The sequence below is a fragment of the Mytilus edulis genome, chromosome 13, assembly GCF_963676685.1.
Source record: "Mytilus edulis chromosome 13, xbMytEdul2.2, whole genome shotgun sequence".
NCBI lineage: Eukaryota > Metazoa > Mollusca > Bivalvia > Mytilida > Mytilidae > Mytilus > Mytilus edulis.
Window position 1 is genome coordinate 54,310,724 of NC_092356.1, and position 20,086 is coordinate 54,330,809.

At 30.7% G+C, this 20,086-nt stretch overlaps 1 protein-coding gene across 2 annotated transcripts in view; it reads left to right on the forward strand.

Annotated features, from left to right (window-relative positions):
- LOC139499944 (peroxisomal targeting signal 1 receptor-like) overlaps positions 1 to 20,086 on the forward strand; it is a 29,069-nt gene that overhangs the window by 1,510 nt on the left and 7,473 nt on the right. The window contains exons 2-13 of one of the 2 annotated variants that reach the window (XM_071288606.1): positions 1,106 to 1,217; positions 1,594 to 1,635; positions 2,294 to 2,329; positions 3,140 to 3,263; positions 4,021 to 4,210; positions 4,586 to 4,724; positions 5,629 to 5,748; positions 8,628 to 8,746; positions 9,318 to 9,375; positions 13,637 to 13,780; positions 14,739 to 14,809; positions 17,119 to 17,304. In XM_071288606.1, the coding sequence (XP_071144707.1) occupies positions 1,122 to 1,217; positions 1,594 to 1,635; positions 2,294 to 2,329; positions 3,140 to 3,263; positions 4,021 to 4,210; positions 4,586 to 4,724; positions 5,629 to 5,748; positions 8,628 to 8,746; positions 9,318 to 9,375; positions 13,637 to 13,780; positions 14,739 to 14,809; positions 17,119 to 17,304 (1,325 nt within the window). In that variant the 5' untranslated portion in view covers positions 1,106 to 1,121. The remainder of the gene's footprint in view (positions 1 to 1,105; positions 1,218 to 1,593; positions 1,636 to 2,293; positions 2,330 to 3,139; positions 3,264 to 4,020; positions 4,211 to 4,585; positions 4,725 to 5,628; positions 5,749 to 8,627; positions 8,747 to 9,317; positions 9,376 to 13,636; positions 13,781 to 14,738; positions 14,810 to 17,118; positions 17,305 to 20,086) is intronic. The other variant, XM_071288607.1, reaches the window with a different exon arrangement.

Genomic DNA, 20,086 nt, shown 5'->3' on the forward strand with positions numbered 1-20,086 from the left:
CTAACTTGCCCCACTTGAGAGTTAATTTACACGCTCACCTCATTAAGTTTCAAAATAACACATGACAGAAACCCCAGTTGTCATTATTTATGTATTTTAATTTACATGATTAATTAATTCACCACATAAAAAAAGTAAATAAATATTGTGGATGAAAATTAACCGTTGCTTGATTTCATTAATGTGAATTATTTCATTCAGTTAAATGCATGAAATGATATTGTTTTATTATAAGTTGTATAATGATGATTATGCTACATACAAAAATGTATGTATATTAACATGATTAAAGTATTTTTTTCTTTTTTTCCTTTATATTTTGAAAAAACTTGTAAACATTATAACAAATGACTAGCATGCATCATCATGATTATCATACAAATGTACATTGTTTGTAAAACATGTCACATATGTTTGAAAAAATATCAAAAATCAAATTAGTAACAGACATTATGTTACATGTTATATATATTTACTAAGAAGTGATAAGAAAGGGAAGCGAATTTCAGAAGGATCTTATCATACTCATCATACTTATTGAGAGTCTTAAAACTAATGTAGATTGTATTTTAGAACCCACATCACTTAATTACCCATTTGTTGACATGACTCTCATGCACTCAGGGTTCTCGCTAAGGATTTTTGAAGGCGAGTCCAGGGGCTCTTCATTTTTAGCCATGATGAGTCCAACAGCAAGAAGAAAATATTTTATTGCAATACAATGTAATATTTTAGTCTCCATTTCCTAACAGAGCAATGAAATGACATTGAATTCATATCACTTTTAAACTTTTGCTATAAAATGATGACATTTGTGTTTAACTGTGTTAAGTTTATACAAAATATTTCAATCTTGATGCTTCTGTGGACTCACCAGTTTTAAAAATGGTGAGTCCAGACAGATTTTGATGAGTTCAGGACTCATGGACTCGCCTTAGGAAGAACCCTGCTGAAAGCAATTGAGGCTTCAACATGTTCAATAACGGGATGGCATGGTGATATTTCTAATATTCTATTGTAATTTTAGATAGACTTTTGCCATGTGTATTTGATTTTAAATATCACGACTATGCTAGTAAAATTAATTTTAATTAATACTTTTCAGATTTTTAACCTACAAAATGGCTATGAGAAATTTGGTGGAGGGGGAATGTGGAGGCTCTAATTCACTAATGAAATTGACGTCACATTTCACACAGGATAGAGGATTACGACAGGTATATGTACTTGCATATATATATATATCAGCTGAAGACTGATCTTAAAAGTATTGTATTGCAACATATTTCTTATTTAAGTTATTACAATGTTCTTGTATAGCAAATAACTAAATAATTAAAACTGAAAAAATGTTAGTTAACAGTTGAAGTGATGGTTTCTAAATATGTATTTAAATAAGTTCTTTAATTCGAACATACTAAAAGGTCTATGTAGTAACGATGAACATTTTGCATCTGTCTTTGTCATGATTGTCTGTACATGCTGTAATTGTCTGACAAAACAGCCCTTGGAGGTCAGAGTAATCTCAGACTATCATGCTTTTTAGTTATTTCTACTTTGTAAAATATTTAGAAAAAAAAAATTTACTTACAGGAAAACTTCAGTCATGGAAGAGTCCAGCACCCACAGCAAATGGTAGTATTATCTAGAATAAAGTCTTTTAATACTGAATTGGTTTTCCTCAAAGTTCAGTATCTTTGTGATTTTACTTTTAACAAATGTCAATATATATGTAGGAGGATTTGGTAATAGACAACTATCCACAAGAGACCAAATGAACAAAAGTTTTATCAACTTAGCAACAAATCAAACTGTATACATGATATAAGGAATAAAATTGAGAATGGAAATGGGGAATGTGCCAAAGAGACAACAACCCGACTGTAGAAAAGACAACAGCAGAAGGTCACCAATAGGTCTTCAATGAATATTGAAAAAGACAACACTGATTTGGTTACGTTTTTGAGATTTAGATATATATCTTATTACCATAGATTGTGTTAAGACATCTTAGATGAATTAAAAATAAGTAATCATACTTCATACATTTATTCCATTCTATATATATATGCTTTCTTCGAATAAGAAATGAGGTTCCAAATTGAAATTTGAATGTTTATCTTGTACAATTTGTCACGTTTTCCTCCCCTTTCTTATCAATTTGAATTATCTATAACATTAATTTTTCAGTCTGTTAAAAGAGTTAAATTTAATAAAGATTTGTGTTCAAATTTAATGATCAGTACATTGATAAATCATATTTAGCATGAAGTAAATACTGTATATTTTGCAGCCTGGCAGACCAATAGGACAGTCAACAGAAAATGAGGTAATTAGATATGAAGTATCAAGTGTGGATTAAGTCTTATTCAAAAGGGGGTTTCAAACATTGGAACCCCCCTGGATTCTCCAATGAGAATGGCTTATCAGGTTTTTTTTTCTCATCAAGTTTTGTTTAAGGTTTGGGACTTGGAATGGGCTATAAGATATATGCTGTGTTCATTTTACACTGTTCACAGCCTATTACATGTTATACAACATTTAAAAGGACAGTGAAATGTTTACGTGACTTACAAAATGGAAAATTAAACGGAAAAATTTCTAATACACAGAATTGCATCATATTTAAAAATACCATAAGCATTAGAAATTCTTTGGTTAATTGCAGTTCAGAGAATATAGTTTATCGAAAGAATTTTATTGTATAGACTGAATTTTCGGCTCTCCCTAGCTGACACTATTTGCGAGTTTGGTCTTGAGGAAACGATGATAGTCCGTCAGAATGGGGCATTAAATGGCTGACCCGTATTAAGAGAGAGCCATATCTCTCGCACGTTAAAGACACCCTTGTAGATTTCCAAAAAGAGCAGGCTAATGCCGCTACAAGGCAGCACTCACATCCGCAAAGTGGAAAGGAATTAATATAAGTTGCAAAACTTGTTTCCAATTCCACTATAAATAAATATGTTTTAAATAAATAAAACTATATATATTAGTTTTACATGCTAATTTTGAGAAGCTTTCTATTTCCTTTTCAATAGAACATGATTAAAATTTTCAGCTGATTTAAATAGAATTATCTCCCTTAGTGTTATGTACCACCTTAATTCAGTTAATTGTGTTTTGTTATTTTGTACAGTTAGTTGATGAGTTTCTGTCTAGTCAAAGAATTACGATGGCTCCACAGACATTCCACATGGGTGGATTACTTCAGGAAATGAGAGAAATAGAAGAAGCGGAATTCAAATACACACCTGAGAGAGGTAGGAACCAGTAAAATTATCAAATATGCAAATTAGAAAGATTGAAATATCGTATACCAAACACACAAAAATTGTTAATTGAAATATACACCTGAGAGAGGTATGATCCAGTGAAATTTTGTACTGAAATTATCACATATGCATTTAGAAAGATTCAAATATCAGAGATCAAATCACACAAGAATTGTTTATTCAAATATACATGCATCTAACATACCATAAAAATTTGTCAATCATCTGGTAAGTGAAACACAACTTATAAAAGGCATTACTTGTTGATAAATCCAGATCTCATCTGACAAGGGAAATAAATTACTGATGAATTTGAAACAAATTTGAGAAAGGAGGTATTGATTATTTCAAACATGTTATTTGTAGTGGTTTTGGGGAATTATCCATTCAATTCTTAAGAAAATTCAATTTCAGTAGTTCACTTTATCCACAAATTCCACAACAAAATAAATGTCTCTGACTCAAATAATGAAGAATTCTCAAATAAAAAAAAGTCTAAGTGTGACGTGGGATTGCCATTTTTTTGTTATCGTGATATGTGAAAGTCAAATTATTGTGCCATGAAAATGGGAAATGAAGTTTAACGGAGAGTGGAAATTCCAAAAAAAAATGAGAATTGCCTACGTACATACAAATGTAGTGTAAGTGGGATACAAAAATCAGACAAAACAGTAACTGGGATCCGAAATCAGAACCCCACAATGAGACAAAGATATGCAATTAACTTTATAATTTCACATTTCAGCTCCAGCAATTGCAGAACTTGCATCATCAGACTCATGGGCTCAGGAATTTCTCACAACAGAAGCTGACAGTCCTTCAGAGAAATGGTCCAGTGAATATTTATCAGAAAAACCCACACAAACATTAGCTCCTACTAACCTTAAATGGGCTGAGGAATACTTGGATCACACAGAAGCACACACTAGACCATGGTTAGTAATTATAGAATTGATTTAAAATAATATTGTTTTATGATAATTTTACAGAACTCTTTTTGATATAAAGAAAGTATACAACACAAAAGTTGTTTGAAAATGATTTGTAATTTTTCTGTATTTTTGTAGTCAACTGTTCTTTCTCAGTATTAACATGAGTCATCTGCAATTAAAGAAAGAAGCCTTTTACTTATAATCAATGCATATCTTAGTATATAAGTAGATAAACTTTGATAAAGGCAAAAATCATTCATACAAAATAAGGAATGATCCAAAAAGATCATAACACAAAGCTGGGAACAACTATAGGTTACTGTAAGTCCTTCAACAATGAGTAAAACCCATACTGTATATTAAACTGTAAAATTACAGGGAAGAAGAATTTAAAGAATTGGATGACACAAAATGGCTGGATGAATTTTCATCAGAAAGGGAACAGAATAAAGATTTATCGGATACAGCCAAAGAATTGTTAGGATCTGTTAACGATCCCAAGTTTAGTAATTCTGAAGTAAGTATGATTAACCTATCCAATTGTTATTATGCCTTTGTCTTTGTTGAAATCCGTTTTTCTGATTGGCTGATATAAAATTTTCTTAGGGTTATTTGAGCTCTTGCAAAAAAAAAAAGATATATTCAATCAGTCAACCAGAAATTTCGTTCAAATTATTTTGTCAGTTTATCATTTATTTGTTCTGTTCTGCATGACTTTTACATTGCATGTAATTACAACCCCATCTTCAGCTCCATTTCTGCTGCCAAAACTGCACATGCTTATATAATTATTCACATACTAACTTATTAAATTAAAATTTGAATTTTATTCCTGTCAATTAAGGCAAATTCTACTGGCCTCCTGGCACAAACATTTTATGCAGGCATGCCAGACCAAAATGATTTGCCTGTAGTGCAAGTTAATCTATTATATAAGGGCATGATACTTTTAGAAGTGACTTGCTCACTTGATAAGTTGTAGAAAGAATCTTAGTTCTACTCTAATTATATCTTGCTAATTTTCAGAATGAATGGAAGACAAATTAAAAAAAAGTACAGATAAAGTGTCCTCCATTCAGTAGATATTTTTTAAAAGAGTGAAAGACAATATAGCTTTTTAATGTCATGTCACAATGAATGTATTGACAAAATTCTTCTCTTTATAACTTTATAATGTTATATGCAAGTGGGGCATCATCTGTTTCCCATAGAATCATTCTCCATTTATATTTTTGGAAAGTGAGAGTTCATTTTTTAACCCATGATATGACCTATTGTCTATTAGAAAGGAACAAATTAATTTAAATTTTTCAAGGTCTGTTATTAAAAGAAAATAAAATACTTGACCATTTCCTTTTTTTTTTTTAATTATTCACAAATTTGTTTTTTCGAAAATTTTGACATGTAATTTTTGTCAACAGTTTATGAAGTTTGTGAAGCGGATAGGGGATGGAGAAATTACAATAGAGAATAATGATGTTATAGAATTGTCGAAACAAGACAAGGCTGAAGATTGGGCTCAGGAGTTTTCTGTAAATCAGGTATTTTCCAGTGTGACCATGATTACAAAGCATTGAAATAAAGGACATTTTACCTCCAGTAAGACAAGAAAGGGAAGGATAGACACCTCCCGTAGATACTGATCATGAATCTAACATATTTTTTATTGAGGAGGGGGGGGGGGAGGGAGGTATTGAAGGCCTTCTTTCTTTGGCTCTATATTTTTATGCCCTATTTATGGGCATCATGTTTTCTGGTCTGTTGGTCTGTTTGTCCTTCTGTCCTTTGGTCCATTCATCCGTCTGTCTGTCCTGCTTCAGGTTAAAGTATTTGGTCAAGGTAGTTTTGATGAAGTTGAAGTCCAATCAACTTGAAACTTAGAACACATGTTCCTTAGGCCAAAATAAAAAGATTGTATGTTTGCCCAAACGCGACCGACCCAAAATAAACCCGCCGACTCAAATTCTTTTTTTGACGTTTTTTGGAAGAATTTTTTTTTTCGGATTTATTTTGTGTCCGCTCCGTTATCGTACAAAACTTAATATTTGTCGTCTTTGCGTTTGAAAGTAACTGTGAATAAGATTAAAAGAAAGCGTATAGTGATGCAGTTAATCGATATTGGATGTTCTCTGTTTTTATCTTCTGATTTAACGAACGTAAAGAAGTAAAACATGTGAAGTGGCACATTTTTTTTACGCTGTAGTTGTTTGTACTACCAAACCCTTACCTATAGGCTCAATGTTAATTTCATCGTGTTATCGAATATCTGATAAGAATATTCAGGTAGATTTGTTCAAAACCATGTGCAATCGAATATTTTCAATGTTATTCTGACGGGAAATGGATCCGGAAGTTGCGAATTTACAATCTTGCAAGAAGATTTTGTTTTTACTGAATAAAAAGGAATTATTTCTTGATAAATTGTTGTCTTTAATTATAATCTTCCTTTATCATGTAAATTAGATGCCCTTTTATTCAAATAGTTCAAATTTACAAGTCTCATTATAAAAAAGTCAGTAGGTTGCTGTTTGGGAGAATTTGATAAAACTATAATTGCTCACAGAATCAGAAATATAATCTTAACTGAATGTAACTCCTTCTGAATAATTTATTGCAATATAAATATAAATCCCTATTGACAATAGAAATCTGACTTTTGTCAGAAATATTTTTTCACATGTGCAAAAGTAAAAACATGTTATGGACGCCATATTGGATTTTTATACAATTTGTGAGGAAGCCTCTAGAACCATGACCTAAAAATAAAGTCTTCAGAAAACGTTAACTTTATGCAATTATATTTGATCAATAATGATTATTTTCAAAAATTTAAACTTGATTATTTTAAGAAATAAAATTATAACAAATACGTTTTTAGTTTGGAGATTCTGCAGAACATGCTTTGATCTATTTATAGCCAAATTAGTGATAATGTAAAATATAAATTTGTTTTCAAAACATAAAAAAGACACAAACTAAGGATGTAGATAATAATTCATATAAATATTTTAGGACATTTAATCTATTTTAATAGAAATAGGATTTAAAAACATGCAAACAAATTGAATCATTACATAATCAGCTGATATTTTTTTTACACAAACATAGTGTTGATGGAACTGTTGAAAATCACTTCACAAATCCAACAGCCCTTTCACCATGTTCACACAGTTAGCAATTGTCAGGGTTATAAACATCTCAGGATACAAATCATATAGTAGACTTATTTATTTATAGATGTTTTAAATTCATGGCTTTTGGTTGTCTCTACAAAGGTTTGACAGAGAAAAAAAAGATATACTGTTTTAAGATCTTTTAATATTTTCATGCAAATTCGGATAAAAAAAAACAAAAAAGAATTTGCCTACCTACCTACCCACACCCAGTCATCATGGGTCGGGTTTGGGCAAACTGAAATATTTTTAATTGTGGCCTTATGTTATGATCTTTCTAATTTTAATGCCAAATTAGAGATTTTACCCCATTTTAACAGTCCACTTAACATAGAAAATGATGGTGCGGATGGGCATCTGTGTACTGGGGACACATTCTTGTTCAGTTTAAACTTAAAACTACAGCAACAAATATCATGATTCATGATATCAGAACCAGAATCTCTTTTTGTAGGATTTTTGTCAGATGTTCATAAAACCAAGTCAATATTTTGAGTGATTTAGTGTCATACAATGCATAAAACATTGAAATGAAAGCTGTGTGCAATGTCCTATCACCTGCTGTTGATCCTTACTACCTGGCTCTTTGCTTACTTGTATCATCACATGTCTATACCTTTCCCATCTTGGCTTTGGATTCTACATTTTTTTAGCAGAATAACTTACCTTTGTCAACATTTGTAAAGTTCTTATTACTGTAAATTCAGAAATTGTTGCAAGATCTTTATTAATGCGAATAATGCGAATAGGTGACGAGATTATTATTAAAGAAGATATCTTCTTTAATAATAAAAACTCTGATTCTGATATCTGATACATATCTTGGAATGCAGATTTTCCTACAAAGGCAATAATTAATCAAGCTTTTTTGTCACTCTTTCAAAAACAGCAAAAATATCTTGAATTTACAGTATTTCTTTTAAATTATATATAATTATTACCCATTAAATGACATACCTTGCATATACATATCTAAAAAAAAATTTAAAGCAGGGTATAGAATTTGAAATTGTTTAAATAGGAAATTCCAAAAAAATTAGTAACAATTATAAAGAAATAATCATTTTTTGTAGTAAATGAAAAGCTCTTGGAATGCTTAGTAAAAATGTTGATGACCTCAGACCTTAAAGAACATCTTTTTGTTTTGTATTTCAACATTTTTTCTCTTTGTTTATGTGATTTTTTCTTCTATTCAGTTATATCTTCTCTGTATTAAGTTAAATAAACTGATTGAATTCTTTCTTTAGGCTGGTAAATCATTAGTTGATCAGTGGGAGGATGAGTATGCTGAAATGACAGGGAACCAGGATGTAACAGATGAAAACTTCTGGGAAAAGTTACAAAAACATTGGGAGGATGTAGACAAGTAAGTGTTTTCATGTATCAAACATTTAGATTGTACACTGTTATATAGGCTAGTTTAAAAATAGCTGGTTGATATTAACAAATAATTTTATTTCATGTATAACGTTTCAGATTTTACATGGCCTATACGAAATAAAATGGTCAATAGGAAATTAAACAGTCTATCTTCTTTTTTTTAATGCATGAACATCCCTAGAAGTGACAAATTACCAATAGTCCACCTGACCTGTTCTGTAAATGCAGAATTATTTTTGTGCCTTTTAAGGAGGCTCGAGGGTACAAACATTTCAGCAAAATTTTAAACTCTTTTTTTCGTTACAAGTTTTATTTATTACACTATTAGTTGTTACTATATTTAAAAAAAAAATCCTTTGTGCCCCTTCATATTTAGATTGTTGAAAAATGGCCAGAAATGCTAGATTAATGTTTTAGGAAATGTTGCATACAACAAATGCTATAAAAATTCAAAATGCAAGTTTTTATTTTGTAAAACCTTGCTTTCACAATTATTGCAAAAATTAAAAATTCATGAGCACTAGTTACTGACAGTCCTAACATTTTTTTTATTTCAGAACTACAAATGATGGCCATCCATGGCTAACAGAATTTGAACAAACAGATCCATATAAAGTAAGCTACAAGAACCAGTTTTCTTAAGTATATTTTATCATAGGCTCTTGTCAAAGAGACAAATTAATTATGATATGAATTATCCATTTGTCCATTGCAGATCACACAGTAATTTGAAATTTTCTTGAGAAAGAAAACCTTTTGATAATTGTCTGAACTGTTGTTTTTAGTGGAAGAAGACGTCAAGTCTTCTGAAGACTTAAGGGGCTGACCTTTGGCATTGAGACTCCGTATGCCGCATTCGTTTCGTGTATTACAATTTCATAACAACTTAAGATTCCTGACACCGATTTTTACACATGATTAGGCATCTGAATCATTTAATTTGTAAATTAGGATTGAAAAACAATCACTATCGTAAATATGACCCTTTTATTTATGTAAATTATCAGATTTCATCTCATCCACATGAACGTTATTTGTTTACTTGTCACAGGATGTTTTAACTGTAGATATTTGTATTACGCATGCGTGAATTTGGTATCGGGACAACTCGCCCTGTTTACAAGTTCGCCCTTGAAGTTACGAATTTGCAATCCTGCAGACAAGAAGATTTTGTTTTTTTGTAAATAAAAAGGATCTATTTCTTATTAAATTGTTGTCTTAATTCATTGTTTTCCTTTGTCATGTGAATTAGATGCCCTTCTACTCCAAATGGTTTGAATCTATTTATAAAATTATTCAAGACTCAGTTGACAAGAGCAATACGTTGCTGTTTGGAGAATGTGATTAAAATCTAAGCTCATAGAAAAAGAAATATAATTGAAACTCAATGTACCTCCTTCTGAAGAATGTATTGCAATATAAATATAAATTCCTTTTGACAAGAGAAATCTGACTTTTGTCAGAAATATTTTTTTCACATGTGCAAAGGTAATCACGTGTGTCGGCCATATTGGTTTGTTTACAACTATGTGAAGAATCATGACCTAAACATAAATAGTCTCTGAAAGCGTAAACTTCAAGCAATACTATTTTATCAATCATGAATATTTTCATAAATTTAAATTTGATTATTTAAAGAAATAAAATTATAACAATTACGATTTTTGATAAGAGATTCTAAACAGACATGCTTCAATCTATTTATAGCCAAATTAGTTTACCTGTGTGAAAATGTAAATAATTTGTTTACTAAACAAGTAAAGACAAACTATGGATGGAAGATAATAATTTACATAAATACTTCAGGACATTTAATTGATTTTAATAAATATAGGATTTAAAAACTGCAAGTGGAAACAAATTTATTCATTAGCTACATAATCAGCTGATAATTTTATTTCACAAACATCGTGGTGATGTTATTGATAAAAATCACTCCATCAATCCTCCAGCCCTTTCACATATTAAGCAATAGATCTACTTATTATTGTAGAATATTTAATGAATATACATTCATCGTCTTATTGAATATATCGGGTAATCAGATATTTTTAGCTGACAATCTGGGTATCCCATTGGCCGGAGTCTACTGTACTACCAAAAACATGATAAAGATAGTAAATAGTATTTTTTCACTAATTTATTGACAATTTATTGACATAATACTGGTTGTAACATATTTTATTTTTGTATTTAGGTTGGGACCCACCCCAATTATGAGTGGTGTCCCTTAAATGAGGGACTGTCCCTAAAACAAGGGGTCATTTTACTGTTGAAAAAAAATAAAGTACATTTTGAAGATTTTTATTAAACTCAAAAGTGGGAAAATTCATGTTTGGAACAACTTTTCTAAATGAGGGATCAAATTATTAAAAAAGATATAAGTTTAGAAACAACAGAAAATTCTTTTGACATGTTTTGACTATTCAGTACTTAATACATGTAATAGATGCATAGTTCTTGGGGAAAAGTTTCATCAAATAATATGAATATAAATGACTTTTTTGGTGCTAATTTTTTACAGTGGGTTATACTGATCTTCCAGTTAGGTTAATCTCATTTGGAGTGTTGTTCCCAACCTGTTAAAGGTCCATCTTTGTGCATAATTTAAAATTGGAAATTTCAACAAGCATCTAATATTCTTACTCAGGAAAATAAACCCTGGTCTGCTAGCTTCATGTATATTTTTTCTACCGAATTAAAACTAGAATCATGCAAACAGACTTAAGAAAAAGGCATGTAAGTTAATCATACAAATATGACACTTTTTCTAGACAATCCAGATCGTGCAAAATACATTGCTAAAAATTGTAACCTTTAAAAAAAAATTTGTGCAGGAAAAACCCATATGGGAATTGGGAACTTTCAAAAGTTGGCGGGTATGTAACGAGTCTTACTTTTTTAAGCTCCATTTGTGGGCAATATGTTTTCTAGTCTGTCCGTCTGTCCTGCTTCTGGTTATAAAGTTTATTATCGAGGTAGTTTTTGATGAAGTTGAAATCCAATCAACTTGAAACTTAGTACACATGTGTTCCTTATGATATGATCTTAATTTTACTGCCAAATTAAAGATTTTACCTAATTTTCATAGTCAACTGAACATAGAAAATGATTGTACGGATGGGAAATCCATGTACTTATGACCTTTTCTTGTTTGAAGAAAAAAAATACATTATAACGATAATGGAACAAAGCAGCCTGGGTTAGTGGGGCTGCTTTTATGGTAATTCAAGTTACCTTTTATTCACCTTCTTCCACTTCAGAGCTATCAGCTCTTTGATTAAGTTAAGTTAAGACTTAATTATTGCAGAAAAAAAGATGAAATTTTCACATGTTGATAAATCAATCTGAGGGGAATGAAATAAGTCAGAAACATCTCAACCAGTTGTGTTTAATAGCATTCTTTCAAATATTGCTGATTTTCTTATTTGCTGATCTTAAGTCAAGTTGTTTCTAATAAAAAAAATGAAAAGAGGAGATGAGGGCTTTTTCCATCCTTTCACTCAGTTTCTAAGTTAAATTAAACTGTCCTTGACTGATTTCCTGAAATTTGAATTTTAAAAGAGGGAGATAGAAAGCTATCTTGCTTGATTAACAATAACTGTGATGTTGTTTTTGAGTCAAAAGGTTCAAACAATATCACTGATTTCCTGAAATTTGAATTTTAAAATAGGGAGATAGAAAGCTATCTTGCTTGATTAACAATAACTGTGATGTTGTTTTTGAGTCCAAAGGTTCAAACAATATCACTGATTTCCTGAAATTTGAATTTTAAAATAGGGAGATAGAAAGCTATCTTGCTTGATTTACAATAACTGTGATGTTGTTTTTGAGTCCAAAGGTTCAAACAATATCATTAGCAGACTCTGTAAATAGAACAAGTGAAAAGCGCTTACTAAAAGAAAATAATCCAATAACAGCTGACAATAGCAACTTGCATATATATACCTTTTTCCCCTTTTATCTCTTATTTGATATTTTGAAATATATTTTCATTCCTGACCTCTATTGTTTACATTTTGATTTTAGCCAATTAATGGAAAGGTATGATAACAACCCTTACCCACCTGTATATAATCAGTTCAAGTATACTGCACCACCTTACAAACACTGTCAAATAGCAGAAATCATGATACCCAATGTTTTTTAAGAGTTAAAGAAGGCTGAAGCAGCACTCCTATACAAGAACACGTCTATGCTTTCCTTTATTCATTTGTCACTGATCAATGCATACATGTGTCTTACATGTTGAATATTTTTACATTTTTTGGTATCTTAGGTTGTTTGTCATACAAGCCACTTACAAAAAAACTTACACACAATCATAGTAAAAATATAGTTGTAACATTAACTGTCTAACACATTATGACAGGAATATTAATTTAGCAGGTAATCTGTATTTTATATTTACGAATGACATGAAAACTATTGAAAGTACAATAAATTGTTTGTTGATAGTTACAATAAAAAACTAAATACTGGTAAATACAACAGTGACTTGAGAGATTTTTGTCAGTCAGGGTTGCCACCTATTAGTATGTATGATTTGAGTATAAATGAGATATTATATTTTACACACTTTACTTTTTAAATTACATTAGCTACGATCAAGTGTAAAGAGCAACAATTATTTTTAAAAGAATACAAAATAATGCCTCCAAATTTTGTTTTGTTTTAAATGATAATGGACATGGGGAATATGTCAAAAAGACAATCACCTGACCAAAGATCAGATAACATCTGAAGGCCACCATTGAGTCTTCAATGCAGCAAGAAAATCATGCACCCGAGGGTGGACCTCAGCTGACTACATATTTACACTTATAATATGACTTGTATTTCAATAAATAATAATGAAATTACCCTTTTTTTACAGGAATATAAATTTGAAGAAGAGAATCCATTGATAGATCATGAGAATCCATTCCAAGCAGGTTTAGATAAGTTACAGGAAGGAGATATACCTAATGCTGTTTTATTGTTTGAAGCTGCTGTGCAGAAAAATGAACAGCATGCTGAGGTACAGAAAAGTTAGGCTACAAAACAAACAAACAAACAAATATTTTATTTGCCAATCAAGTTGCCAAAATGAGCAGAATAATTACAATATAATATACACGTCCACATGTAGTTAAAGGGATTTGTTTCCCCCGCCTGAAAAAACCCTGAAAGTATAGCCTATTAATGTCAAGATAAAGATTGTCAAAGTGTTATGAACCCTGATACTGTAAACCAATTAATTTTCACCAGATGAAAAAAAAGTTAATATTTTAACTGGAATCTTTCCTATTTCACTACATCAAATTTATTTGAAATAGTGAAACTAAATGGCGGGCAAGTGGACTAGAAAAGGGCTTAACACAAAATAAATTGGTTTACTGTAATCCCCAAAAGAAACATCCTGGCTGTGGGCCTGGGTTTATATTATGAAATCTTGTAATTTAGAAATGTTTTGCAAAGGATTTATTTTGTTCAATTTGTGATTAAATTAAAACTTTAAAAATTCCTCTTGGATCAAGGAAGAGTTCAATCAATGGCAAGAATAGTCTAATATATGTATATTTTATTTCTTAATACTGTGGATTCATTATTATTCTTTGGAAACTTATTTTCATTGATTTCATGGGTACAGGTGAACCACGAAATTAAACATGCCAAAGAATAACACATTTTCTATAGTCGTGTATGCAGACTTTGGCAAAACCATGAAATTAAATATCCATGGACATGTAAGTTTTTCCTCATTCCATGAAGTTTGGTATCATCCAAAATAAATGAATCCACAGAACCATTTTCTAGTGTGGCCTGGCAGTAATTAAGATAGAAATATAACAAATATATGTGTAGGTTTTACAAGGCCTTTACAGAATTTAGGTAAAATACAGACTATAAATAAATGTTCTGATATATTCTATATGGCCTTGCATTATTAGTGTTTAACTTTGCTTAAAAATAAGCAATATGTTTATATATTTCAGGCCTGGCAGTATTTAGGTACAACACAGGCAGAAAATGAACAAGAGCCAGCTGCTATAGCTGCACTTAAAAAGTAAGTTATTTAAATATCAACTTCAAAATCATACAATGAATCCTTCTTATTATTGAAATCAATCATACTATAAACTATGATGTACTACAGTACAATACATCAATAGTTTGTAAATAATACTACTTCAGAAAATTAGTGGAATACTATTAATAAGCTACAATGTACTACAAATTTGGTGCGAGGGGTCTGGGGTGTGGGAGGAGTCCTGATCCAAAAATCCCGGGCTAAAAACCTGATATCCTGAGGACCTGAATTTAAAGAAATTTAAATCCTAACATCCTGAAATTAGAAACAAAAATTCCTGGATCCCGAAAGGATCAATCCTGAAAGCCAGAGCTTAAAAACAACCAATCACGACATCCAGAAAAAGCTCATCCCCCCCTATAATAAATAACAAGTTTGTTTATTACACTAGCTGTGGAAATTAGTCAAATACTATAAACTGCAATGTTCTAGAATAAATCACTAGTTTGTAAATTATACATGTTATATTAATGTGGGTAATCAGTCTTTTATTTAAAATGTACAATTCTCCTTTAAGTGACCCTTCTTGCCAGGAGCATGAGCAGCACATGAGAATTGAGAATTAAAAGGTGTAGAATTGGGAAAGTGTTTACATTGATGAAAATAAAACATTTTTCTGAGATTTTGGAAAGTGATTGAGAAAAAGAAAGGGCGGTAGGAGGGAGTGTCATCCCTATTCCAGAAAAAATAAAGCATTCTCTCCCGGATCCTCAAAAACTAATTATTAATTCCAGAGTCCTATTGGTGAAAATCTCTGAATTCCAGCAAAAATAAAAGCCCAATCCTGACATCCCGAAAAAAAGCGTTCAGGCTCACAAAGGACTGTTCTATAGATTGATTATTGGTTTAAAGATAAATTAGAAATGAGTATGGGTTAGGATTTAAAAAAAGGGAAATGACTTTTTACTATTACAACAAATACATGGAGAGTTTCGTAGAGTTGTAATTTGTAGCAAGTCTTAAGGTAGCACATTACAAAGATTTGTCATCCCCAATCAGACACCTTTAAACTGATGTAATTCCACTCATCTTTCTTTAAATTTTATAAATGAGGTACCAAAAGAAAGAAGAAGGATTAATCTTTTAAATTGTGTTAATTTCATTATGACATAATTATAATATGATTAATTGTTATGTAATAAGTTGCCATATTGTGATGTCCATACTTGAATGAATTTAACTTCTTTGTTATTCATAGCATCCCAAAATATTTTAAAGATTCTTGCACAACACAGTTTGACCTCCAAAACTGTGTCTCAGATTTATCCTATTGCATTTCATTCTCTCATAAATCTTCAATGAAGATTGCAACATCAATTCATAAGAGACCACTAAATTCAATTGGGTATAAAATTTGTTCTATTGATGTTTTTGGACATCTGAGACACAGTTTTGGAGGTCAAGCTGTGTTGTACAAGAATCTATAAAATATTTTGGGATGCTATGAAGAACAAAGACGCTAAATTTATTCAAGTGTGGACATTACAATATAACAACTAATTACATAATAATTAATTATGTAATAATTATGTCATAATAAAATTATCACAATTTGAAAGATTAATCTTTCTTCTTTCTTTTGGTACCTCATTTATAAAATATAAAGAAGGATGAAATGAATTACATCAGTTTAAAGTAGTCTGATTGGGAGTGAACAAATCTTTGTATTGTGCTACCTTAAAAGGTGTAGAATTGGGAAAGTGTTTACATTGATGAAAATAAAACATTTTTCTGAGATTTTGGAAAGTGATTGAGAAAAAGAAAGGGCGGTAGGAGGGAGTGTCATCCCTATTCCAGAAAAAATAAAGCATTCTCTCCCGGATCCTCAAAAACTAATTATTAATTCCAGAGTCTTATTGATGAAAATCTCTGAATTCCAGCAAAAATAAAAGCCCAATCCTGACATCCCGAAAAAAATCCTTCAGGCTCACAAAGGACTGTTCTATAGATTGATTATTGGTTTAAAGATGAATTAGAAATGAGTATGGGTTAGGGCTTAAAAAAAGGGAAATGACTTTTGACTGTTACAACAAATACATGGAGAGTTTCGTAGAGTTGTAATTTGTAGCAAGTCTTAAATGAGCGTTTTCTTTTTAAATGAATGATGTTGGAGTGGTTTTCTATCTAGGACTCCTTTCTTAACGAGATCAATCAACAAAAAGTAATTGGTATTGTACTTCTATCAATAATTTTTATTAAACATCAGTATGTTTTATACAGTATGCTCGTTTATTAAATTCTTATATTTCAGAAGTCTTTTGAATCTTAACGTTGTGTCTTTTCAGATGTTTGGAATTGAACAGTTCAAATTTAACAGCACTAATGTCCTTAGCAGTTAGTTATACAAATGAATCATTAGCTGGACATGCATGTCAGACTCTGAAATTATGGTTGAAAAATAATCCCAAATATTCACACATGGTACCAGGTGAAATAGCTCCTACACTTGCTCCTTCCTCATTTGTATCCAGGTAAAAATTTACATTATTATGATCATATTTTCTTTCTATTATTGATTTTTTTGCAATATTCATGTTCAGAAAACTTGGTATTTTTTGTTTATGTTTATGTTTTGATTTGTTTTTATTTACTTTTATAAGTCAAGAGATATATTAACCTCAGTTATGATTGATAAAAGCCTAAATTCACATGTATCAAACTGATATGAAGCAATTAAATCTATAATATTTTAAAGCATCTAATAAAACAGTTCATGCTTCAATCATGGACATTTATTCCTTTTTATAAATCAGTTATATATTTACTGTATATTCAAACCATAACAGTCAGATTTAGAAAACCTGTATTTATAAAGAACATTCCATATATATAGCTTGTATAAAACTGTAAGGCTGTTATATATTCTCTATCCAAAACATCAAAACACACAGTGTACAGAATATATCAAGGTTAGACTCTTAATAGACAAACGAACAAAACTAAATTGGAATTTAGCAATCCAAGATGATGTGCTAAATTGTTAGAACATTTGATTGTATTTTAGTTGATTGATTTAAATGGAGACAGATAGGAAAGATCCTTCAATAGTTCAACAAATAGTTTTAAAAATAGATACCTGGTTTATAGATTCTTCAATGTGCTCAGTGGCTTACTGATTCCCAATGTAAGAACATCATTTTGACAGAATGTTTGCTGTGTATTCAAACATAATTCAAATCAAAACAGTTACTTACTCAGTAAAAACAAATGAATAAATGCAACAGTAGTATACTGCTGTTCCAAAGTCATAAATCGATTGAGAGAAAACAAATTCTTGTTACAAACTAAAACAGAGGGAAACAGGTCAACTTTAAAGGGAAATCACACTATTTAAACTACTAATAATAATTCATTTAAATTTTGCATGTAGACAGCTCATACTTATTACAATATTTTAGGCGGAAAAAAAACTGGGGTCACCGATGTTGTTTTCGAGATATGACGTCATCAAAAAGTAAAGAATTGCGTTATACTGTAATATAAAAATAGCGCTCAAAAATGCTAAAAGAAGGCAAAATTATTGAAAAACGATGCTTAGCTGGTTAACTAAAACAGTCAATTGTAAATTTTATCTTATACACATTTATTTTTCTCACTTTCCTTATTTTTTAAGGCCTTTTTACATTTCCCGCCATTTTTAATTGCCGTTTATTATTGATTTTTCTTGAAATAAAAAAAATCTACTAATGTTTTTTTCTTCAAACTTCTGCGTTAGTTGCAGCTTCAGGGGAGATTTTAAAAGCATTAATAAAAAAGAGGGGTCACCGATAATTTAAATCTGCTACAGTGGAAATAATCTTACTATCAATTTTTGGCGGGAATTATAACTTTTTCTCCTAACGTTATGGAACGACGTTGTTAGCATAGCAGCATTTCTGGCAATGCTTGGAACTATTGGGTTAAAAAAAAAAATATATTATATTTTTTTAAGGTATTTTGATTATTCATTATAAACATACAGTAACAGTTTATGAAAAAGTAATTGTCAAAGTTGGAGTCATCTAAATTTTTTAATTGCATTTGTTGAATAGGAAAAACTAATGTGTACCTCATGCTGTATTAAAGAATTAATTTACGGCTTGCAGATTTAGAATCTTCTACTTCGGAAGATTGAAGGTATCTGGGATGAAAAGTAACTCGTTCCATTTAGACTACAAACAGAATAAATTCACTAACTTGTCCATTGCACCGCGGGGAAGATAAAACCCGAATTGCCGTGTTTAAAAAGCCACAAACTCGGCACTTTAAAAAAAAAGCTCTCAATGACACCGTTTTCGGAAGAGATTTAAAATTGGCTAACATTTCTGATATTACACAACGGTCCATAATCGACACAAACTAAGTTCGAGTTTCAGTTTTATTTTGATTTCGAATATTTTTTCCAGTAAGATTTCTAGTTTAAGCTCGAGTTACACTTAGAAACTTCTTGAGTTATACTGTTAGATAGAGTAAAAATTCTGTTAAGAGTTTACATTTTTAGATCCGATGAAATTAAGAGTAAGAATGTGGTTTCTATTTTCTGTTGGTGCACTTCTTTTTGTTTGAATGTATATTCTTTTATCACATTTATCTTTCATTGTCACAGTGGTAAATGCACCTATTTTTGCCAATACAGATTAATGAGGAGGGCAGGACCTTTTTCTGGACGTCGGGATGAAGTGTTTTTAAGCTCGAGATTTCGGAATTGACACTTTCTGGATCCGGGATTTCTTTTTTCGATGTTCGGGATGTCACGAGTTTTTTTTAAATTCTGGACCTCGGGATTTCATGTTTTTAAGCTCGAGATTTCGGCATCAGAACCCCTCTGCCTCCCAATCCCTCATTAATGATAGTTAATTTGAAAATAATATTTAAGCACTCTCTGATGTATCATGTTGGCTATTTTTGTTTAAAGAACCAAAGAATATAGAGTAAAAAAAACCTGGATGTCCTTTTCAGTCACGGTCTCCGACAATATACCTTTATCACTGTCGACAGTGATGACATTGAGTGATCTAAACTCGAACCTACATCTGAACTTTTATTACTGTTTATTATTTTTTTTACCATTGTTTTCTTGATTTTTGCAAAACTTTCAGTGGCAAATACTACATGAACATCAGCACAATACATTTGTCTATATGAGTGGAGTATTCTTTCACCAGACGGACCATTAATGTGTTTGTTACAGTTTATCAGTACTCTGTGAGACATGTGTATATCTCTACATAAAGACATGTGTGTGTGTGTTAAATATTTCTCTTGTTGGAGACT